Here is a 20,107-nt window from a genome sequence, read left to right as displayed (position 1 = left end):
ATGTAATATAATTCGCGCAAAAAATAAATTATTCTAATCTCATCTCGCTCGGTAAGTGAACATCCTAATGGTTTCGGCCGAGATTCTCTGCAGTCTGCAGCGTAACATGGCGTCACTGTAAAGTGGTCAGAGTCGAGAAACTTCGTGTCTGTGATACGGTTCAAGAAACCAGGCCGCTCACGACGACGTTTTCATCACAACCTATACCCACTATCTTTCAGAAACATGCCTCGGAAAAAGCCATTCAGCAACAAGCAAAAGAAGAAGCAGCTGCAAGTCAAACGGGAGAGAAAGCGAGGTAAGGAAAAAAAAATAGCCCGCTGGCATGAAGCATTACCTTGTTAGCATTAGCTGTTATCCAATTAAAGTTTCAGGTAATGCTACTCTTGCCATCAACGTGGCGGCACGTTTGATAAAGTTAGTTACTAGTTTTTTTGTAGACCGTTGTTGTCATTTAAGATGTACGATATTATCCCACACACTGTTCTTGTCTACACTGTCAAAGTCTTCTGTCAATCTAGACACAAAGACAATAACGCGTTGGCAATTTTAAAACCTTGAAACCCCTTTGAGTCTGCTAGCTTAATGCACTTTGGGAAACAACATCGAAGGACTAAAGAATATTCTCAATGTGGCATTATCATCAAACGGTGGTGATTTGAACAGCATCAACATAGAGTCGCAGGCATATATTCCTGATCCTCTTTTTAAAGAAAAAGGGTAAATTGTACCGCATCTTATTTACGGTCGTCTGCGTGTTTAGTGATGGTGTTTGATGTGTTTCTAGACACATGAATGTCTAAGCAAGGAAACGGAAGAATTTCGTCCTCAATGTGCTGCATACTGCACACTGACTGACTGATTGATTGACTGACTGACTGCTTTGACCTCCCAGGTGACACGGGCTTGGGACCAAGTAGCCGCAATGCCAGCGTGGAGCGGGAGGCGGACCGACAGTCAGACACGTCAGACAGCGAGACCACTGACATTCGCAAGATCAACCAGCAGCCCTTCGGCCGAGAGGGGAGACATGATCCTAATAGGTGTCTGCCCCTTTCGCTCTGTTTCCATCCAATTTTCCTCATCAAATGCATGCCATCTTCACGAGCAGGGAAAATAACAGATTAGCTTTTAATGAGCAATACCGCCACACGTCCTGCTCGATGCGATCGAGCCGCACGTTACCCGTCGAGCAGACACAAAGCTGAGGTTTGCAGTGACGCCAAATTCTCGTGTTTCTTCTCTGGAGGTTTCGTCTTCACTTTGAAAAGGAGAACAAAGAGGAAGTAGAGAAGCGAAAGAAGATGGCCCAGGAGAAGATCCTGTTGCCCGTCAATGACAAACAACTGGAAATCGGCATTGAGGACATCTACCCGCCAGAAAGAGGTGGCTTTTTTTCTTTGAAAAATTCTCTGCATGACGTTCCTCTAAATAGAAGAGTGGGACGGGACGAATGAGCGTTTGATGTGGCTAAACTGTATTATTCCAGGCCTAGGTTTCCCACGACGGCCGCCCTGGAACTACGAGATGAGCCGAGCCGACTTGCTGAGGAAAGAGGAGAAGTCGTACAAGCGGTACCTGGACGACCTGCGTTCCAGAAACCCGCCCGGATCCCTCAGCCATTTTGAGCACAACCTGGAGGTAAAATAAGAAGCCAAATGGCTTCGCAAGCAGTTCACAGTGAGTCACAGCCACCTCAATGAAAGTTTCCTTGATTTTCAGTTGCGTTCACTAGAGCATGGCTCCCCGATCAATTGGCACCAGGCTGCCACAGAGAAAAAAAAAAAACATTGGAGCATATAGATCACTGCCCTCATGTGGCAATGGAGATCATGTAAACCTTTTTTTCCCAACAGACATGGAGGCAGCTGTGGCGAGTGTTAGAGATGTCAGATGTCATCCTGCTCATCGTGGACATCCGGCACCCGGTTGGTTAAAATTGAAAACAGTTCAGTTTGATTGTTTCTCTGTTCATTCTTGCGCTCGCTCAACTTTCAAGTGTTCTTTTACCCTCACGTATTTATGAAGGATGTACAGAGATGAGAATTTTCCGCGGATCCGCGGATTTCCGTGTTTTTTCCATTGAAAGTATCATTTTCATGAAGCGTGCAACGTTAGCCTCGGCGACTCGTAAGCATTTGCCCGCCCGCTGCAACGGCATCTTTTGGCACATCTCAAGGCAAAATTAGTTAAGATGACGCATGCGTGCGTGCGTGCGCGCGTGTATATATGTATATATGTGTGTGTGTGTATATGTGTGTATATATGTGTGTGTGTGTGTGTGTGTGTGTGTGTGTGTGTGTGTGTGTGTGTGTGTGTGTGTGTGTGTGTACAGCACTTATATATGCTGTATTATATATAGATATAGATATAGATAGATATCTCGGCCCCCCCAGACCCGCGGCTAGTTTTCAGTGTTTTTTCACATTTGCCATTCTCATCCCTTGATGTATCTCCCAGGTTCTGCAGTTCCCCCCTGATGTGTACCGCTACATCACCGGCGAGCTGAAGAAGCACATGGTGTTGGTTCTGAACAAAGTGGACCTGTGTCCGCCCCCCCTGGCGATCGCTTGGAAGCACTATATGACGTCGCAGTTCCCACAGCTGCGCGTTGTCTGCTTCACCTCCCACCGCGGGCAGGCCTACAGCACAGGTGAGCAAGGCTGCCGCACTTTTTGTCTTCATGTTACCAAATCAGCAACACACCAAAATGTCACCAAACCGTGCATCGCTGTTCTCCAAAGAGGACGCAAGGCCAGCTTTCTTCAAGTTGTTTATCCGACGGTCCGAGTTCGAAGTTAATGGAAATTGGATATTCTCCATGGCAGAGCCGACAAATCTCTCTTTGCGCGATTGCGGGAACGTTTGAGCTTGTTGCCGATCTAACGGTGGCCCGCCTGTCTGTTTGCTGGCTCACAGTGCTCCAGAAGAAACGGATGAAGCGCAAGGCCGACTGGAGCCACGGCGGTGGTCCTGCGGAGATCCTGAAGTCCTGTCAAGAGATCACGGCAGGCCGAGGTAAAGCAGTCCAACTTTGGTACTTTGCACATCGGCGTTAAAAATGTCACCTTCATGCCGCGCAGTCGACCTGTCCAACTGGGAGTGCAAGATCCAGGCCGACATTGTTGCTGAGCAACAGGGAGAGGAGGGACCGGACGAGGAGGTTGAGTCGGTGCTGGTCGAGCATCAGAGCGATAGTGCCCTGGAGATGAGCAACCCGGCACAGGAGCTGTACAAGGATGGTGTCCTCACCCTAGGTTGCATTGGTCAGTGTTTGGTGAAACACAAACTGTTCCGCAATTGGCTCATTTCCAAGTTTGAATTAATAATGTGTAGCAATAAATCTAAATTAGTCCCTTCCAGTCGCACCTTTTGTTAACTGCAGCCACAATGCTTTGTCAGTGGTCGACAAATAGGGGCCCGCGGGCCAATTCTGGCCCGCCATCTATTCTGTCTGGCCCGCGAGATGACGTTAAAATGATGTATTAAAAAAAATAAACAAAGAAAATTAAATTTAACCCCATATTTTTTAAAAGAAAAAAAGGGCATACATTTGATGGGGTTGTTGTAGGCCATACAACAATCCCATCAAATTCGAAACATATTGAGGTATGATCCTGTTTCAGTTATCCATGACGCACAGGTCGGAACGTTATTGACACGCAAGTGTGCGTAATCTTATGCAAAAAAAAAAACCCCCAAAGTGTCCTGTCTACCTTCTCCAAAGGGCAAGGTAAAAAATAGTCTATAACAGCATTCACTAAAACTTTGCAGCAGCATTTTTAAAAGAAGGTGTAAGAAATGAGCGCACAACTGCAATTTTCCAGAAAAATCAAATTAACATAACAAGGTCTGTTCAAATGGAATTAAATTAAATGCATTTTAAAAGTAAGATGTTTATATTAATATAATATAATAATTAATAATATAAATAGTAGAGAAAAAAAAGAAAAGAAATGGCCCGCGATGCCATTGTCTTAATTTTTTTTGGCCCGCGTCCAAAAGTAATGGCCGACTCCTGCTTTAAGTGAAGCACTCCTTTTCTCAAAACGTATGTAGCTCCTCATCTCAAAGCAAGTCACCTCAAATACAAGTTTGAGCGCTCACTCTTTTCATTTTTAGGATTCCCAAATGTTGGCAAGTCGTCCGTCATCAACAGCCTGGTTGGCCGGAAGGTGGTGAGCGTGTCACGCACCCCGGGCCACACCAAATATTTCCAGACCTACTACCTCACCTCCACCGTCAAACTCTGCGACTGCCCAGGCCTTGTCTTCCCCTCTCTTGTGGATAAACAGTTGCAGGCACGAGCAAGTTCCCCAACACGTGTGTGTGTGTGTGTGTGTGTGTGTGTGTGTGTGTGTGTGTGTGTGTGTGTGTGTGTGTGTGTGTGTGTGTGTGTGTGTGTGTGTGTGTGTGTGTGTGTGTGTGTGTGTGTGTGTGTGTGTGTGTGTGTGTGTGTGTGTGTGTGTGTGTGTGTGTGTGTGTGTGTGTGTGTGTGTGTGTGTGTGTGTGTGTGTGTGTGTGTGTGTGTGTGTGTGTGTGTGTGTGTGTGTGTGTGTGTGTGTGTGTGTGTGTGTGTGTGTGTGTGTGTGTGTGTGTGTGTGTGTGTGTGTGTGTGTGTGTGTGTGTGTGTGTGTGTGTGTGTGTGTGTGTGTGTGTGTGTGTGTGTGTGTGTGTGTGTGTGTGTGTGTGTGTGTGTGTGTGTGTGTGTGCGCGCATATGTGTGTGTGTGCGCGCATATGTATATATGTATATATGTATATATGTATATAAATATATGGACACGTGTGTATGTGCCACAAGAGCGCGCCCTCGTAACGTACTTTGTTTCCTTAGATTCTGGCTGGCATCTACCCGGTGTCGCAGCTGCAGGAGCCGTACAGCTCGGTGGGTTATCTATGCGAGAGGACCCCCTTCCTCTCCGTGCTGAAGCTCAAGCATCCAAACTCGGAAGAAGGCGACAGTCGGCAAGGAGAGCGACTTTCGGACGAGGAGCCCTGGACTGCCTGGGATGTTTGCGAGGGTATGCGCCTCTCCTTGCAAGAAGGGAAGCAGCCAATTTTATTTTGCTTGACTCTCACTACAAGCTGCATTGGCTGTAGAAAAAATACATGTATTCCACTATGATTAGGAAAGTTTTCTGTGGGATTGCCACTTTGTAGTAATCTGCTCCATCAATTAGCGTTCTGATTGATCAATTTCCCCAAAAGTTCACATGGCTTCACTTTTGGAGCTTACACTGTGCCGATGCACCTCTTGATCCCCAGCATGGGCCGAGCGGAGAGGCTACAAGACAGCAAAAGCAGCCCGTAACGATGTCTACCGGGCGGCCAACAGCCTCCTGAGGTTAGCCACTGACGGCCGCCTTTGCCTGTGCTTCCGACCGCGCGGCTACAGCTGCCTGAGAGGTGAGCCCAATGGGCAATATGCTTCGTGTCCCAAACCATATGGCGGGGGTGTGGAAACTCTACAGAGATCTTGATTGCGGGGCAAAATCTAATGTCCTCTTTGCCGGCAACGCGCAGAGCATTGGGAAAGCCACACTGACATCCTGAAGATTCTGGCCTTGCAAGGACGAAGGTTGGAGGAGGACGCCGTGGGCAAGAGGAACGACGAAGAGGACAGCGAGTCCAGCACCGAACCCGAGGAAGAGAGAGACCGAGACGCGGACGACGATGGCGAAGAAGACAAAGACGAGGACTTTGGGCGGCTCGGGTCGAAGCGGCGGACTGTTTCCAGCTTGCTGGGCAACAAGTTTCATGTTCTCCAATGTGAGTGAAGTGAAGGAGCTTGGGGGACTTCTTTGGCTCTCGTGTCTTCCTCCCTGGCCGCTCGAGGCGCGTTCCGTCTTGTGTGTTGTGACCCTCTTCAATCCAGACGTTTGTGCGAAGGTCAAAGCCACCGCACCGTGATCATCTTTTCGGCAGGATTGTCGGCCAAGGACGCTAGTTGTATTGCTCGCTGAGGAGGCTAGTTAGCGTGCTCGCTGAGGACGCTACTTAGCCTGCCCACTGATGACGTAACGCGGACTCCACTCCTGTACTCCGACAAAGCCACTAGATGGCAGAAGGTACTGAACAAAATCACTTCTGGGCTTCTTGCCTCTTTCATTTATTACTTGCCAGAGCTCCGTCAATCAAATTGAGAGTTAGCTTCATTTCCTGATATTTGCACACCGGCGCCCCAGATGGAGAAAAAACTCCATGCTGTGCCTTACTCACCTCTGCATGTCAACGCACAAAGCTTCTCTTGATGTCGGGCAGCCGTGCGGCTTGTATTTTTTTTGGGTGTGTGTTCTCGCCGCAGGTAACAAAACTGTGTCTATCTGGTTTCAGGAATGGCCGTCCTGGGCGCTTTTCTCAAAAAGGTTGAAGTGAAATGGCGAGCCCTCCTTGGCCGCAGTCAACAAATTCATTATTATAATTACAGGTGAATTAAAGTGTGAAGGCCGGTTGTCTGTTTTGATGCTTCGAACTTGGTTCCAGAATCGCTTCAATGGACTGCTTTCTGCAATAAACCGTGAGTGTCCGAAACCTTCTCAGGGTTGTCGCATCTGTAAACAAGTTTTAAACTACTCCGGAGGGCATCGGGGGAGAGACTCGAGTCACGTATTCGCCTCACATGGCCAATTTTTTACCTAGAGAGTTGCTTCGCATCGGAGGATTTTTGCATTTTCAAGATGGCTTGCAAAGGTTATCTGATGCACTGTACTGAGGCTGCAAGTATGAATGGCGCTCATGTTTGGATTCAAGGATTTTTTTGGAACAAATTGGGGCAGAAGATTGGCAAGGATAAGAGCCACTACAATGACATCTAACTTCACTGTCACTACCCAAAAAATATCAAACTGAAAATAAGCAGTACAGATGCAAATCTACTGCAAAGTTGAACGATGCCCAACAGCGCCCCCATATGGTAGTACTTGAAGCGAATGGAGAATGCGCAATGTCATTTAGTGATTCGCTTGCTGGCCACGAGAGAGAGCCAGCATGCATAATTCCCACTCTGCAGATGACCAACCTTCTGAGAAGGCGTGTAATGGCTAAGCAAATCTGGGATAACTTCTTTGGATGTTTCCCTAATTGCCGTTGATCGTCTCGACGCATAACTCGTGTCAACATATGCGAGACGTAATGTTGGATCGCTCTGCTTGTCAATGTGGCCTGACGTTTATTGCGCCCCACCCTTACAGCGTTCACGCGGGAGACTGTAAACGGCGATAATCGGCGAGCGCCGCCATAAACTACTTTCGGGAAGAGGCTGGAAACTCCCTTGTCTTTTTTTCTTTTCTTGCGGGTGCATCGTCGCGACAACTTTCCAGCTCGTATGGATCTCATACGCGGCTCACGAGATCATCTCCTGCCCTCTGGAATTGTTTGGGATTGAACGCAGATAGCGGCTGATGACATCCAGACGCGAACACGCACGAGGGCGCAGATGCATCTGCTTTCGTTTGGCCGCGTCCCCCTTGGCTTGACTTGACACACCGAACGTTTGGCTGAGAGCTGTTAGCTAAATGAGAAGCGGCGCAAACAATCTCATTGAAAAATCTCATTGGGGCTTTTGGTTTGGTAAGTGGCAACTTGCACTGGCAAGTGTGTGACTTGGCAAGTGTGTGAGTTGACAGTGAGGAAAGGTAGCCTTGATACCAGATGAACGGACGCACCAGAAGCGAGCGCACCGTAAGCATAATTGGATAATCGGGTTCGAATGATGTGGAAGATATACACGAATGAATAAATTGGTTCCAAAATAAAAAGAATAAGCAAGCAGTTTTCTGCTGCTTCTTTGAATTTAATTAGCTTAGCTGGTTTGGATTAAATTGGAGCGTTTGTTTTCGCATATGGTGACCTCTTTGAAGGGATTGCCACTTTTGCAGGACCAACAAGTTCATTCCTATTGTGATATGATTGTCTACTTCGAACACCTTGTATCTTGATCCGAGTCGTAATGGCATCGAAACGTTTTACTTTAACTTATTATCACACCGACATCTAGATTTCTCCCACAGCGTCAAGCGGCGCTGCGCTAAAATCTGATTGTATTCTCTATCTCATGTGAAATTTTAAAGGTGGGATTTGGAACTCGTGAAAATAATTCCACGTCAATTGAGCTGGTCCGGACAGAGCATCGGAGACGTGGTCACTCGTGGCGTTCAGGTGCAATGATCTCACTGCTCACTGCGTGCTATAACATCATCGGCGCGTTCAGCTTTTGTGGGAAAGTGGCTGATAACTATTGGGAATGTGTGCGAAGCCTGCTGTTGGAGTGCTGGGTGTCGACACTTTGTGGAAGGTGAAAGACAGCCACGTTGTATTCACACATTTTGTCATCTATTGTTGTCCAGCCATGTGAATTCATCGTTGCACGAGAGTGTAAGTTAGTCATTTGGGCTGTGCGCTGCTTGCGAACTGAAACCCGTGTGTCAGTGGGCTATTTTTAGAGCCACCTCTCACTGCAATGCCGTGCCACTCATTTGCACATCTCCAAGTTTTCTGCCCCCCTACCTAAACCATTCCTCCGTCGTCCATCCATGCCCGGTGCCCGACAACGCTCCCCGAAGGGTCCATGAAATAGGGAGACGGAGATCCAGGAGCGTAGGCGGGAAGTTGGTTGGACTGGTTGCCGTGGTGATCAAGCGCAAAGCGTCAAAGTGCTCGATTAGACGGAGCTTCGTTTGTCTGTCTACTTGGCTCACTGTTGGAATTTTAACTAGCACAAGAAACATTTTGATCATGACCATGTTTGGCCTTGAAAATGGGCCTCGATTTTTTTAATTAAACTTTTTTCAACCAAGCTACAGCATGAAATTTGAAAAAACAAAGCTTTGTGGAGGACTAATGCAGCTGCGTATGTTAGCTTGGAGCTGGCAAACCTTGTCTTTTCTTGCTTCTCAACGCTTTGTCCACCCGCCACTGCTTTTTTGGTCACCAGGGCAACTGTCAGTCCCAGATGAAAAATCTCACCACCACCCTCCTGTTATTTCCCTTTTGTACACTTGTGTCTTGCTCGCTCTCTATTCCTCATGACCTGTTTCCATATTTCTTTTCAAAAGTGAGATTCTTGGGGCTGGAATGTTTGTCCCATGCACTTTCTCCTGCAGCCTCCCTTCCTCCTTTTGCAAGTCTGATCCTGTGAGGAATTTGCCGTTAGAGCCGCAATGTTGTAAGACGAGCCATCCCCGTGTCAACAGATAGCGCCTGTGATTAGCAGGAGGGGACCAACTGAGTTCCAACACTCCGCTACTCTACACTACATTTGTTAGGATCACTCCAATTCTCCAGTCGTACTTTCTCTAGATATTTTTCTACTTTGATATTACACTATTCAAAAACAACACTTGTACTTTCTGCTTGTGGATCGTCGTGCGTTAGTAACCTTTCTTGTCCCTTCCATCGCTACTTTTTCTTCTCCCAGTCCAACCGGCATGAACCAACACGTAAGGAAATTGCAGCCGAAGAGGCTTTTGCTGCGAAGCACGGGTAGCCAACTCTTTTTGAAAGGCAAATTTTCTCTCTGGCGGTTCGGTGGTGCACTGGGTAGCATGTCCGCCTCACAGTTAGGAGGGTGCAGGTTCGATTCCACCTCCGGCCCTTCTTGTGTGGAGTTTGCATGTTCTCCCCGTGTCCGCCCGGGTTTTCTCCGGGAACTCCGGTTTCTTCCCACATCCCAAAAACATGCTTGGTAAGCCGATTGAGCACTCCAAATTGCCCCTCGGTGTGAGTGCGGATGGTTGTTCGTCTGTGTGTGCCCTGCGATTGGCTGGCAACCAGTTCAGGGTGTCCCCTGCCTGCAGCCCGATGACGGCTGGGAAAGGCTCCAACATACCCGCGACCCCCGTGGGGACAAAGCGGTTCAGAAGATGGATGGATGAATGGAAATTTTCTCTCAGTTTCTCGTCCTGCATGCCTCGGGGTACCATATCAACAACTCTCAGCCTTTGCTGCCTCATTGCTGTGCTTTAATGCAAAAGCCTTCAGTTTATGTTTGCAAATAATCATATAAAATGACAATCATGATAAATAAACACATTAACTGAGCTAATCTGTGGTGGTTTGTGTCTCAAAAGTATAATTAACAACGAAAGTAGACCATTACCATAACAGCAATCATTGGGATAAGCTTCAATGCATTTGCATGTAACCTTTCTAACTTTGATTTTAATCACCGAAATATAATTCTGACATTCATTCAAAAAAATCTGTACATGTTTTCTAGCCCATCAGGTTTTGGGGATATTTATATTTTGTTTTTATGTTTGGCCTTAATAAGCTTGCGCAATATGGATTTTACCACACGTAATTTATAGCTTGTACATTTTAAGAAAAATCCATCTTTTGTTGAACATGACCCTTAATTCTGAAATATTATGAAACATGACTATATGTAATTATTTTCTCATGAAAACATGTTGTGACGTCAATTTCAATGTCATATTCAGTCGACAGCAAGTGGCAAAATGGCCGCCTTTATTGTATTCCATTGTACTGTGTTTCTTTTAGGGAGCAAAGGGTTAACGAGGCATGAAATCAGAGCTCCTGTGCAATATTTTAAAAAGCCTTTCTCACAATTCAGTTACACTCCAAAGCTGTTGTCTGACGGAGCCCCGCTCACCGCAGCCTCTTATTGGATCAGATGCCTGCTTGAATACCCAATGAGGCACTTGCTCTCATCCGCCATTGGCCACAGCCGGTGCAGTTATGTAAATGAGCACCTGGTGGCGCCCGCCGTGGTTCGGCTGGATGCCTTGCCAGTACCGCAGATCTCGCATTCACGGACGGACTCGACTCTCAGTTTGGCTTCTCCTTCACCACGTTTGTTGGACACGTTTTGTTGCCTTGTGACGAGTGCAAGTGCGCAAAGCAACCCCATCGCCGATTTTGTCAGCGTTTGGAAGAGGTTTGTGTGGACGCTTCCAGACAGTAACGAGACGGAGTGACCAAAAAGTTTTGAGGGCGCTGTCCGAAAATAGCGGTTGCTGTGTTGAAGGTAGGTCTCATTTTCTATTTCTAGCTTATTTGCGGCTTCTAGCGTGTCTTTGTGTTCATGTGTGGCTTGGCGTCCGTCAGTCTCGTCGTGAAGCGGTTCTGGACTACTGACGAAGCCCTCCTGCCGGACGCATGTGGGCCGACCCTGGTGTAACGTTGCGCCCAAATATTAGCAGCCGTGTATCTGCAATTTCCCTGACAGTGTGCATCACGTCCTGGATTTACTTCATACTTTCAAGCTACCAAAACGCATGTGTGCAAAGCAAGTTGGACTGCTTGCTTGCCAAGTGACTCAAATGAACATTGAGGACCTTATTTTGTTGGTTTCTCAGAATCCACAAGATTGCGTACTACTTTTTATTCACTCGACTTTGGCAGTTGATAATCAAATGCTAATTTTGAGAGACTGTTTGCACTTTTGTCCCTTCACGGTCACCATACGCTAATTGTTTTTATGGTTCACTCTGCTGAGTGACAACTGAAACAAAAAGTTGAATATTGGATCCCCAACAACTTTGATTAAATTTTGAGATGGCAACTGCCGACCCTGTTAAAGTGAGAGATGAAGCACAAACCTGAATATTGATAAGTCTTATAATGGAGAGCGTGGCTTGTTTTGGTCACTGCAGAACTCTTGCTATCCACAAAAAATTGATGAACCTGTTTTTATTGATTTCAACCACAATTTCTTCGGGTGTGATTTCTGTGTAAATACTGCACTGCTGACCTTTGGACTTGTGAAAAGTGTCTCTTGTGAAAGAATGTTTGGTTGGGTCTTCTTAGCCTTTTCAGAGCTGCATTCCTCCCCCCTTTCTTTACACGGCACCTCCTTGACTAAAACAAAGTCAAACAAAAGCCATTCTTTCCCGGCAACGGCTTTGTGGCCGGTGTTTGGGGGTCACCACCCATGTCACACTTGCACTAGCTCGTTTGACCTTAGATGACATTATCTGGGATATGTGATTTTGTTTCAGGGCAAGCGGACACAAACGCAATGTGAGGCCCCGCGTGCAAACGTTTCAAACAAGCAACAAAACCGAAATTAGATTTTAACACAGCAATCTCAGATGGAATTTTGCACAAACTGCACCGATGTGTTGCATTGAAAACAAAAGAGAAGCGAGCTGCAATTTCTTGCAATGTTCACCTCAAAGCAGAAGACGCATTGCTGGGTCCAAGGAGGCCTTTTTAGCTTTATGAGTTTTTTGGAGCAATTTGCATTTCTTCTTGGGCAAAGGCAATGCTGAAATGACCTTTTGGCTGCTAATTTCTCCTATGGCCCCCAATGCGTAATTGCTGTTTATGTGTTCGTGCCATCCGGCCAAGACATGAAACAGCTTATGTGTTCGTGCCATCCGGCCAAGACATGAAACAGCTGGAGAAGATGTATGGTGTGATGTTATTCATACATTTTGGTTAAAATGGGAGGAACTTTGTTCTGCCTTTTTTCATTTTGGTGTTATTTATATTTCAAACATATTGCTGCTGTTTGATGACAGCCTTGTTTGTACATGACATGCCCCCCCTCCCACATAAAAATAATTTTCATGAGACACAAATGATTGTCATAAGAAAGCTTTGCCACAGCAGAAACATGAATTCCTCATTTCATAGTCCGACGCATGTTTGATGTTTTGAAAGATCAAAGCAGATTGGAATGTCCAAAGCAGAGCACCAACGGGCTTGAAAGGAAGACGTTGAAGTCAACGCAGTTAGTGCAGTGACTGCATGACATGTCTCCTTTATTTAACTGCAAAAATTGAACAAGCAGAGCAAATAATCCTCTTTCTGTGATTTTCCATCATTTCATGTCCTGTCAAGGGACGCCGTGATGAGATAGCGTCAACGTCGCTTGCGTGTGTGTGTGTGTGTGTGTGCGTGTGTGCGTGTGTGTGCGTGCGTGCGTGCGTGCGTGCGTGCGTGTGTGTGTGTGTGTGTGTGTGTGTGGTGGGCAAAAGTTTTATTTTGGCTTCGGCGTTTGGCTTGAAAGAATTTGTCATTTGTCTCCTATCACATTGCGGAACGCCGCAGAAGAGAAAAGCGCCCCCCCTCCTCCCCGAGCCTGCATATGAAATTTGATATGAGCAAGATGATGTCATGCTCTGCCAGTCACAAAGCCTCCGTCAGTTCAGGGACTGAGTCTGAGAATTGAGACTGTCAGATGGATGCCCGAAAATGAGACGAACCCCTTGCACACGTTTTTTCCAATTGCGCCACATTTCAGTCCTGGGGGACGAAACACGAGATTGGTGGCCCAGCACAATCGTCTGGGCTGCTGGATCGAGATGGAGGCACTGCCATCAAAATAGTTGAATGGCACTTATGCAATCTCTCCAGGTAAAAAAAACCTCCTGGAACACTCTCAATCAGTTCCTCCTTTTATGCTCATCCTGCCTTTGTTTGATTTTCTATTATCTGAACATCAATTGCTTTTGAGTCAGCGAGCTTGAGAAGCGTGAGATTGACTGGCTGACGGTAGGGAATGTCCTCATGGGACCACCGGCGTTACTTTACAAAAAAAATTAAAAAATTGCAACTTGAGCTGGTTCTTTTTTTACTTGCTCATCGACTCAAGACCTCACGCGTGCAGGTGGGCTGCTCACTCGCTCGGGGCCTTGTCACCCGAGAATCAATCACGAAAGTCTCCTGGCAAAGCTGCTGAATAGTAGAAATGTGGAGCAAAGTCATGCCCGGCATCAAACTTGAACAAGAGGTGCTACCTTTTGCTCTCAACTGCCAGGGGGGGGCATGAAGGGCTTGTCGTGAGCTGCATAATTGAAGTCTCTTTCCAAAAGGGGAACTGCGATTGATGTGTTCAGGCAACAGTCGCACACTTTTATATTTTACAAGCAAATTTTGTCGCCTTTCTGTGAGACAAAGGAAGGCTATTAATACTTGCAAACTGCTATTTTGACCCATTCCTACAGTTAAATCTTGTGCCACGCCATTTGCATTTGACAAGAATTTGGCGACTCTGGACTCTGTTGCCAGTGTAGGTCTGGGATGTATACTGGTGTTGGCTCTTTTGATTTCTGAAATTTTGTCTTTTGAACATTGCTCACTCACAGGTGAAGTGTGTTGGTGCCTGGTATTAAAGGCAACCTTGCATTCCAATTAGAATGCATGGTGCCCCTAAGAGAACAACATATTGGTGCCAGAATGCACATGACAGCAAACTGGTGTTGTTTGCTCACGCCTCATTAGGAGTTTTAGCGCTGACGCGTTTCTCATTATTGGCTGGAAGCAAAGGTCACAGCCTCTCCCCGTCGAGGCAGGAGCAAATTAAAACATGAGAAAGTCGAATGAGAGCAAGCATCACGGAGCACTGATGCCGGTATGTCGTCGCATTTGCTTACAAACAAATGGCGTCCACAACAGAAGCCCCCTTTGGCCTGGGTAAAACTGTTGCCATGGTAACTAGTCAAGGATCGTCGAGTGCCGCGGCGCCACACCTTGTACAGTATGCCATTGTTGAACGAACGACGCCAGCGCTGAAACCAAAGTGAGGCGCCCCCCTCTCGTTCCCGCCAGATTGGACAAAACGAGCAAGAGTGAAGTGGCTCAACTCGCGCTCGGCACGTCCCAACTTGACTTGCGTACGAGAGAACCAAAACGCTTCCAGTCTAAACTTGCCAACCCGCTCGAGTCTCCTCACAAGTTGAGCTTTGGTGTGCCATGTTTTCTTTCACCTTGCAGTGTAGGTGAATGGCGCTGATGAAGCCCTAGCCGGGCTCATCAGTCAGCCCCCCACTGCAAGTCGTCATTGTTTGCAAACTCCCGCTCTTCTTGTCACCGCCTCTTGGACTTAGTGAATTTGTGCGATAATTAAGCTGCTTGTGTGTTGAGAGGGGCCTTAATGCTGCTTTAATGACTCCCAAATTCTTGCAGGAAATCTCCCCTGAGCATGCTTTCTTCTACCCCCTGATTCACCACCTTGTCCACTCGCATTCCTTTTTGTATTTTCTTTGAGCTGACGCGCTTTAAGTGTTCCATTGTCTTGCTTCTCAGTCGTGACACTGTTGAGGAACTCTTACAATCAATGTAGCGCAAAATACCGATGCGGTGACTTGCACTTGCTTGCATTGACGAACAGTGCACAGATTGACAAGCTTTGCTTTGCATCCTGCTGGACAACGGCAGCCAAAACATGAGCACACCGGCCCGACACCTTGATGCTAAGTTGGTGGCTGCTTTTAATGTGATGGAGATGCCCATCAATTTTTGACTCTTGGGCACAGTTTTCGAAATCATGTTTCTCATTTAGTATTTGTCGTATGATGTGCAATCCCAGCCTTCTCCTCTTTGTGTCTGGTCTTGATACCGTTCCAGGTTGCTCCACTAGACAGCCGCCAGTGCTTTTGCTGCTCATCTCATCGTCATAAAAGGCGCATCCAAAGGGCAGTTTTTGCCTTTGCGGGCACAGCGAGTGGCCTGCGTTAGCAGAGAAAAAAACGTTAGAGTGCGTCGGCTGACCAAATTCTCGTGACAGGCAGAGCGCTACGCTAACTGCAGCTGTTGTCAGCCGTTCGTCTTTGCCAGCAAAACACGGACACTTTTGTTCTTGCTGGGCAAAACATTTGTCTTGCTGGGCTTTATGCGCTTTCTCTCCGTGTTTGTCATGTCGTCCCCTCCCGATCTGTGTCTGTCGGGATACTTTGAGAACAAGCCCGTTAGCCGATGACGAGCGACACCCGATCAGTGGAGCTTCTTGGCTTTTAGCGCAGCCGCACTCCCGAGTGGCCATCCTTTTTGCAGGACAGCTGCAACCAGCATGACGGCCTTGCTCCCCTCTTTGCTCCCACACGTTTGTCTCTCCAAGGCCATAAGTCATTGGCCGCCCGACACGGTCGTCACGGCTTCCTTTCTTCCATTTCCTGCTTTCGGGATGAGAATCTTGCACAAATCCATCTAATGGGAATAGCCTTGTTGTGATTTTGCTGATACTGTTTGGATGTGGGAGAAAGGCAAAATGTGAGATTCAAACTCGGAAGTGTGAGTCACACGACAGACACTCTAACCACGACGCAGCCCTTTAAAGTTTCTTGTCTTCCCCAGCGCAAATCATCTTGAATGATAATGCTAATCTCCGCCAATGAAGAACGAGCAGAAGAGTCATCATCATGCATGTGCCACATGCCCGCGTGTAAATCATTGAGCACAAGTTCAAGTCTGGAGGCTGCCGGTTGCCACTACGGCTACGCGTCAGCTGTTGGTGTGAGGCCGGCCTTCTCTTTTGCTCCCAGCTGTCGTTCCCTCTTCAGACTCGCACTTGGCGTCTTCCGTCCTTCTCGCACAGGAAAAAATGCGAGCGGTCAGCTGTCATGTCAATTTGGCAACCTTGCATGTTTGGGGATTGCAAGTGAGAGCAAGCCATGTTTTGGATGTGTTTTTGCTTCCTGTTAAAGGCACATCAGATGCTCCATTCAGCACCAGCGGATCTTTGTTTTTCAATTTTTCCAAACCTAATTTGCTTAAACGTGTCCAAGCCAGTTTGAGATTAGCAATTTGGCAAACGCTAACCTTCTCAAGTGCCCATAGTGTGAATGTGGTGCTAATTGTAGCGTCGTCACGAACTGCCAGAGTTCTTATGCTTGATTGTCGCCCAGCAGGCCGCTGCCCAGACCAAGAAACAAATTAGCGCTTCAAAGTGGATTTTAGCACTTTTGTGCTCGCTCATTCTTGGTTTGCTTTGCTAAGCCTTACAAACAAGACATCTTGGAGGCACAGTACTGCGAGAAATCCACTTTTAACTACGGCAGGTTTCAAGTTTGTGCTGTGGCACCACTTGAAACGTAGCCAAAGATTTGTTTCTGATGTTTCTTCCTCTGGTTTGCAGGAATGCCTGAGGCCAGCAGTGTGTCAGCGCGCAGGTAAGCAGTATGTGCACTGCTGCGGTCATGGCGAGGCCAGCCGGTCGGCTGACTCCTTACGCTGTGGTCACTCGCCTGTCTCTGCTGGTGCTGGTGTTGGCGCCGGTGTCTTCAGCAGAAGAGCACGAGTGGCATTTCAACGCAGGTAGACCACCCACAGAACAAACTGGGAACTATTTCCAAAACAGTATCCCTTTCAAAAAGTAAGCTGCATAGCCTATTTGATCACCAACGCTAACCAAAACAGCAGCAACACCACCACCACCTTTTGAATGTGGCCCCTTTTTGTGAAAATAAGATGTCCTGTCCACCCTTGTTAGTTAGCTCTAGTGTTCAAGTCAACTGATTATTTGATGCACTGAGATTTAAAGAGTTGATGAGCCGTGGCGTTTTTTGGCATCTCGTCCTCCAATTGGCTAATTTACGGAGAACCTTTTCACTTATACCGTAACGGTTTGTGGAGCGGCAAAAAGTCTAGCCAATAAGGTGTCGCAAACTTGAGTGGGAAATTAGATGGATTTGGATAAGCGTAGCGGTAAGCCTTGCTAGCTAAACTTGCTAGCTAAAGTTATAGTGGACTACGGTAAACTCTCAAGTCATTGAAGCTCTCACACGGCACACTTTGCTTCCTTCCTTCCTTGTTTCATTGCTTCCTTCCTTACTTACTTGCTTCCTTCCCGTTTTCTCCTCACATTGTCAGTTGAGTGAGTCTTGGCATTGTGCTATCAACATGCTCTGCCGTATGTTCTCTTGCTGCCTGTCTTAGCCGCTCAAGTGGAACGGTCGAGTGAAATTGTTCCCTCGCCGTGAGGAGACAAAGGGGGTTGTGTGTGTGTGTGGGGGGGGGCAACCAGGTGTAGCAGGAGCACCGGGTTTAATATGTGACTGTGGCAGCAAACACATGCTGCAACTCGACCTGCGTTTTTGTTACAAATGGCAGCAATTGTTTCACACCAATTCATGACATGGCGGCGCAATGCTTTCACATTTACAAGCGGAAAGTAGACGAAACGAACCAAACTTTTGCCCCTGAAGCAACTTTGATGGGTCACACCCACCACTTGACCAGAATGTGTTTGTCAAAGCTTGGTTTGACGAAATGAAGTGGAAGATGTCAAATGTGTCAAGTTGAAAGTTTTGTCCAGCGTCCACGTGCCGAGGATGATTTCGTGAATGTGCCTGCGGATCGTGCACAGCCCCCACCCCCCCAACGGGCTTTTTAATGTTTGCCACTTGGCCCCTAAATTCCAACCGGGTGACTCACTGACAGCGCCCCCTCCTGCTTGGCTCCCCCTTCCTGTCCCTTCTGGATTTTATCGCCACCCGACCAGAGCCTCCCCCTGCCGCTCTCCGTGATCTCCCACTCGGTCCAAATCATTTGATAATGTCTGCTGCGAGATGGCGAGGTTTCTGTGGCTCCTTTTGTTCCCGGTGCCACCTTGACTGGGACTGTCACAGATAATCCACATTTGCCAGCTGCATTTGTGTGCAGTGTGAGGCTGTGGTCATTTACAAATATAACCAATCCAACAATTAAGTGTTGCAATGAGTGCAAATGGTATTCATCACTTTTTTACATGAGATAAGATTCTAAACAGTTGCGGAGTTGGGAAGTCTCATGCAACGCGGCACCAAAGATTCCCCAATGATGTGCCCCAACCGATGATGCTCGAGAAGGAGAGATGGTGTTTGTGACTTGGCTCACAATGGTTCTCTGCCTTTCCCTGTTTTCCTTTTTGATCCCGTTGGCCTTCACGGTCAGCAGCCGCTCAGTGCCGTTACGCCCTGGGGATGGAGGACGGCAGCATCCTGGACACCGACATCAGCGCATCCAGCTCCTGGTCCGACTCCACCGAGGCCAAGCATGCCAGGTCCGTGAGTTGAGCCTTCCACTCATCATTCTTGCTGCGATTTTCTTGCGTGAGTTTAGCCCTTTCAATTGTCATTCAAGCACAAAGCACCTTTTGGTACCTTTTGGCAACCTTTAGTCACATTTCCTGCCACCCGACTTGCTTTAAAATGTTCCGCTTCATTAATTGGCAAGACTGCTCAGCATCACTCAGATGTTTTTCTTCCAACCAAAGTCTTGCAATGAAATAGGACCCCAAAGCAATTTGTCGGAAGATGTTGGCAGGCGTGTTTTTTAATGACAGGAGCGATTCATCTGTTTGGCAGAAAAATGCAGCGAGAGCAGGTTCGGCTTGGCAAGGCGCTAAGAAGCACGCGTACCAGCCGAAGCCAGGCAGCATGTGGGTGGGCAGCCGGGCGTGCGGTCGCCACAGTCCCACCATGTGCAAATGATTAGTAGCCTCCAGGAGACACACAGGGGCGGGGGGGCAAGACAGACGGACAGCGAGACGAACACATGGCAAAGCAAACAAGTGAGGAGGGATCAGCGCTAAAAGCACGGCAAGAATTGTTGAAGCAAGCAGGGGGCGGGGGGTTGGGGGGTGATTGATGCAGAGATGATTACCTGATTGCAGTGGAGCTCCAAGAAAAGTGGAGGAGCGCCTCAATAATGGCCTCTGGATAGGAAGCAGTTAAGCTTGGACAAAATGTATTGCATGTACACTTGCCAACTTGGAAAGCTGAAATAGGGAGGAAACTCTGAAAGATAGCTTAGTCCCCCCACCCTACCCCACATCAGAAACACATTTTAGAGTTGTACATAAAAGCACATGATTATTGTAAAGTGAAAAATCTAACAAATTTCATTATGACAATTTAATACCGCGCGCGCGCGCGCGCGCACACACACACACACACACACACACACACACACACACACACACACACACACACACACACACACACACACACACACACACACACACACACACGCGCCATATTTTTTCATTGTGTAATGCTGATTTCAAAATATTGAGTTCTTCTTAGCCCTGAATATTTTTTAAAAGGATAGTGGCTGCATGGCGATACGATGTTGATGTTGCAATGCAGCCTTTGCCCGCCCTGCTCATCTTTCCCCCGGAAGGGCGCGATATCGTCCGTCTGTTCCTGCCACATGAGCAAGCAGCAGTACTCTCAGCGTGACGTTTCAAGAGTTGAAGCGCTTTGCCGCTGTGTGCATGCGTGTCACAGAGTACAGTTCGAATCATTTCCTCTTCTTCGTATGTGCCGTATTTTTTTACCTTTCCCCAGCTTGAGCGCGTTTGCAGACACGGTTGTCGATTTACATGTGGGCGTCTCGTTGCTGCCAAATCTATATGCCGCTGCATTTTCTGCTAAACG

At 47.5% G+C, this 20,107-nt stretch overlaps 2 protein-coding genes across 7 annotated transcripts in view; both read left to right on the top strand.

The window, feature by feature from the left end:
* Positions 1-67: 67 nt before the first annotated feature.
* On the top strand, positions 68-6,967 carry gnl1 (G protein nucleolar 1). Of its 3 annotated transcripts, XR_015066988.1 has the most exons (14): positions 68-298; positions 896-1,043; positions 1,250-1,386; positions 1,490-1,641; positions 1,857-1,928; positions 2,461-2,653; positions 2,920-3,018; positions 3,084-3,266; positions 4,123-4,301; positions 4,837-5,023; positions 5,268-5,408; positions 5,526-5,771; positions 5,892-6,070; positions 6,336-6,952. XR_015066988.1 is itself a non-coding variant. In XM_085919207.1 (13 exons), exons 1-13 carry the CDS (start codon positions 226-228, stop codon positions 5,963-5,965), a joined length of 1,884 nt encoding a protein of 627 aa, XP_085775333.1. In that variant the 5' UTR covers positions 68-225; the 3' UTR covers positions 5,966-6,967. The 3 variants fall into 3 exon arrangements, 2 of the variants coding, with proteins under 2 accessions (XP_085775333.1, XP_085775334.1); XM_085919207.1 differs by having other exon boundaries at positions 5,892-6,967; XM_085919208.1 differs by lacking the exon at positions 5,892-6,070 and having other exon boundaries at positions 69-298; positions 6,336-6,953.
* Positions 6,968-10,662: 3,695 nt separating this feature from the next.
* The window catches only part of ddr1 (discoidin domain receptor tyrosine kinase 1), a 23,885-nt gene continuing 14,440 nt past the window's right edge, over positions 10,663-20,107 (top strand). Inside the window, exons 1-3 of one of the 4 annotated variants that reach the window (XM_085917461.1) lie at positions 10,663-10,989; positions 16,825-17,003; positions 18,621-18,729. In XM_085917461.1, the coding sequence (XP_085773587.1) occupies positions 16,868-17,003; positions 18,621-18,729 (245 nt within the window). In that variant the 5' untranslated portion in view covers positions 10,663-10,989; positions 16,825-16,867. Of the gene's footprint in view, positions 10,990-16,824; positions 17,004-18,620; positions 18,730-20,107 lie in introns of those variants that run through there. The other 3 variants (XM_085917459.1, XM_085917460.1, XM_085917463.1) reach the window with 3 other exon arrangements.

This window comes from Syngnathus leptorhynchus, chromosome 8 (genome assembly GCF_054491065.1).
Source record: "Syngnathus leptorhynchus isolate UIUO chromosome 8, UIUO_Slep, whole genome shotgun sequence".
In the NCBI taxonomy this organism is placed as follows: Eukaryota; Metazoa; Chordata; class Actinopteri; order Syngnathiformes; family Syngnathidae; genus Syngnathus; species Syngnathus leptorhynchus.
This window is presented reverse-complemented; position numbering and strand designations above follow the sequence as displayed.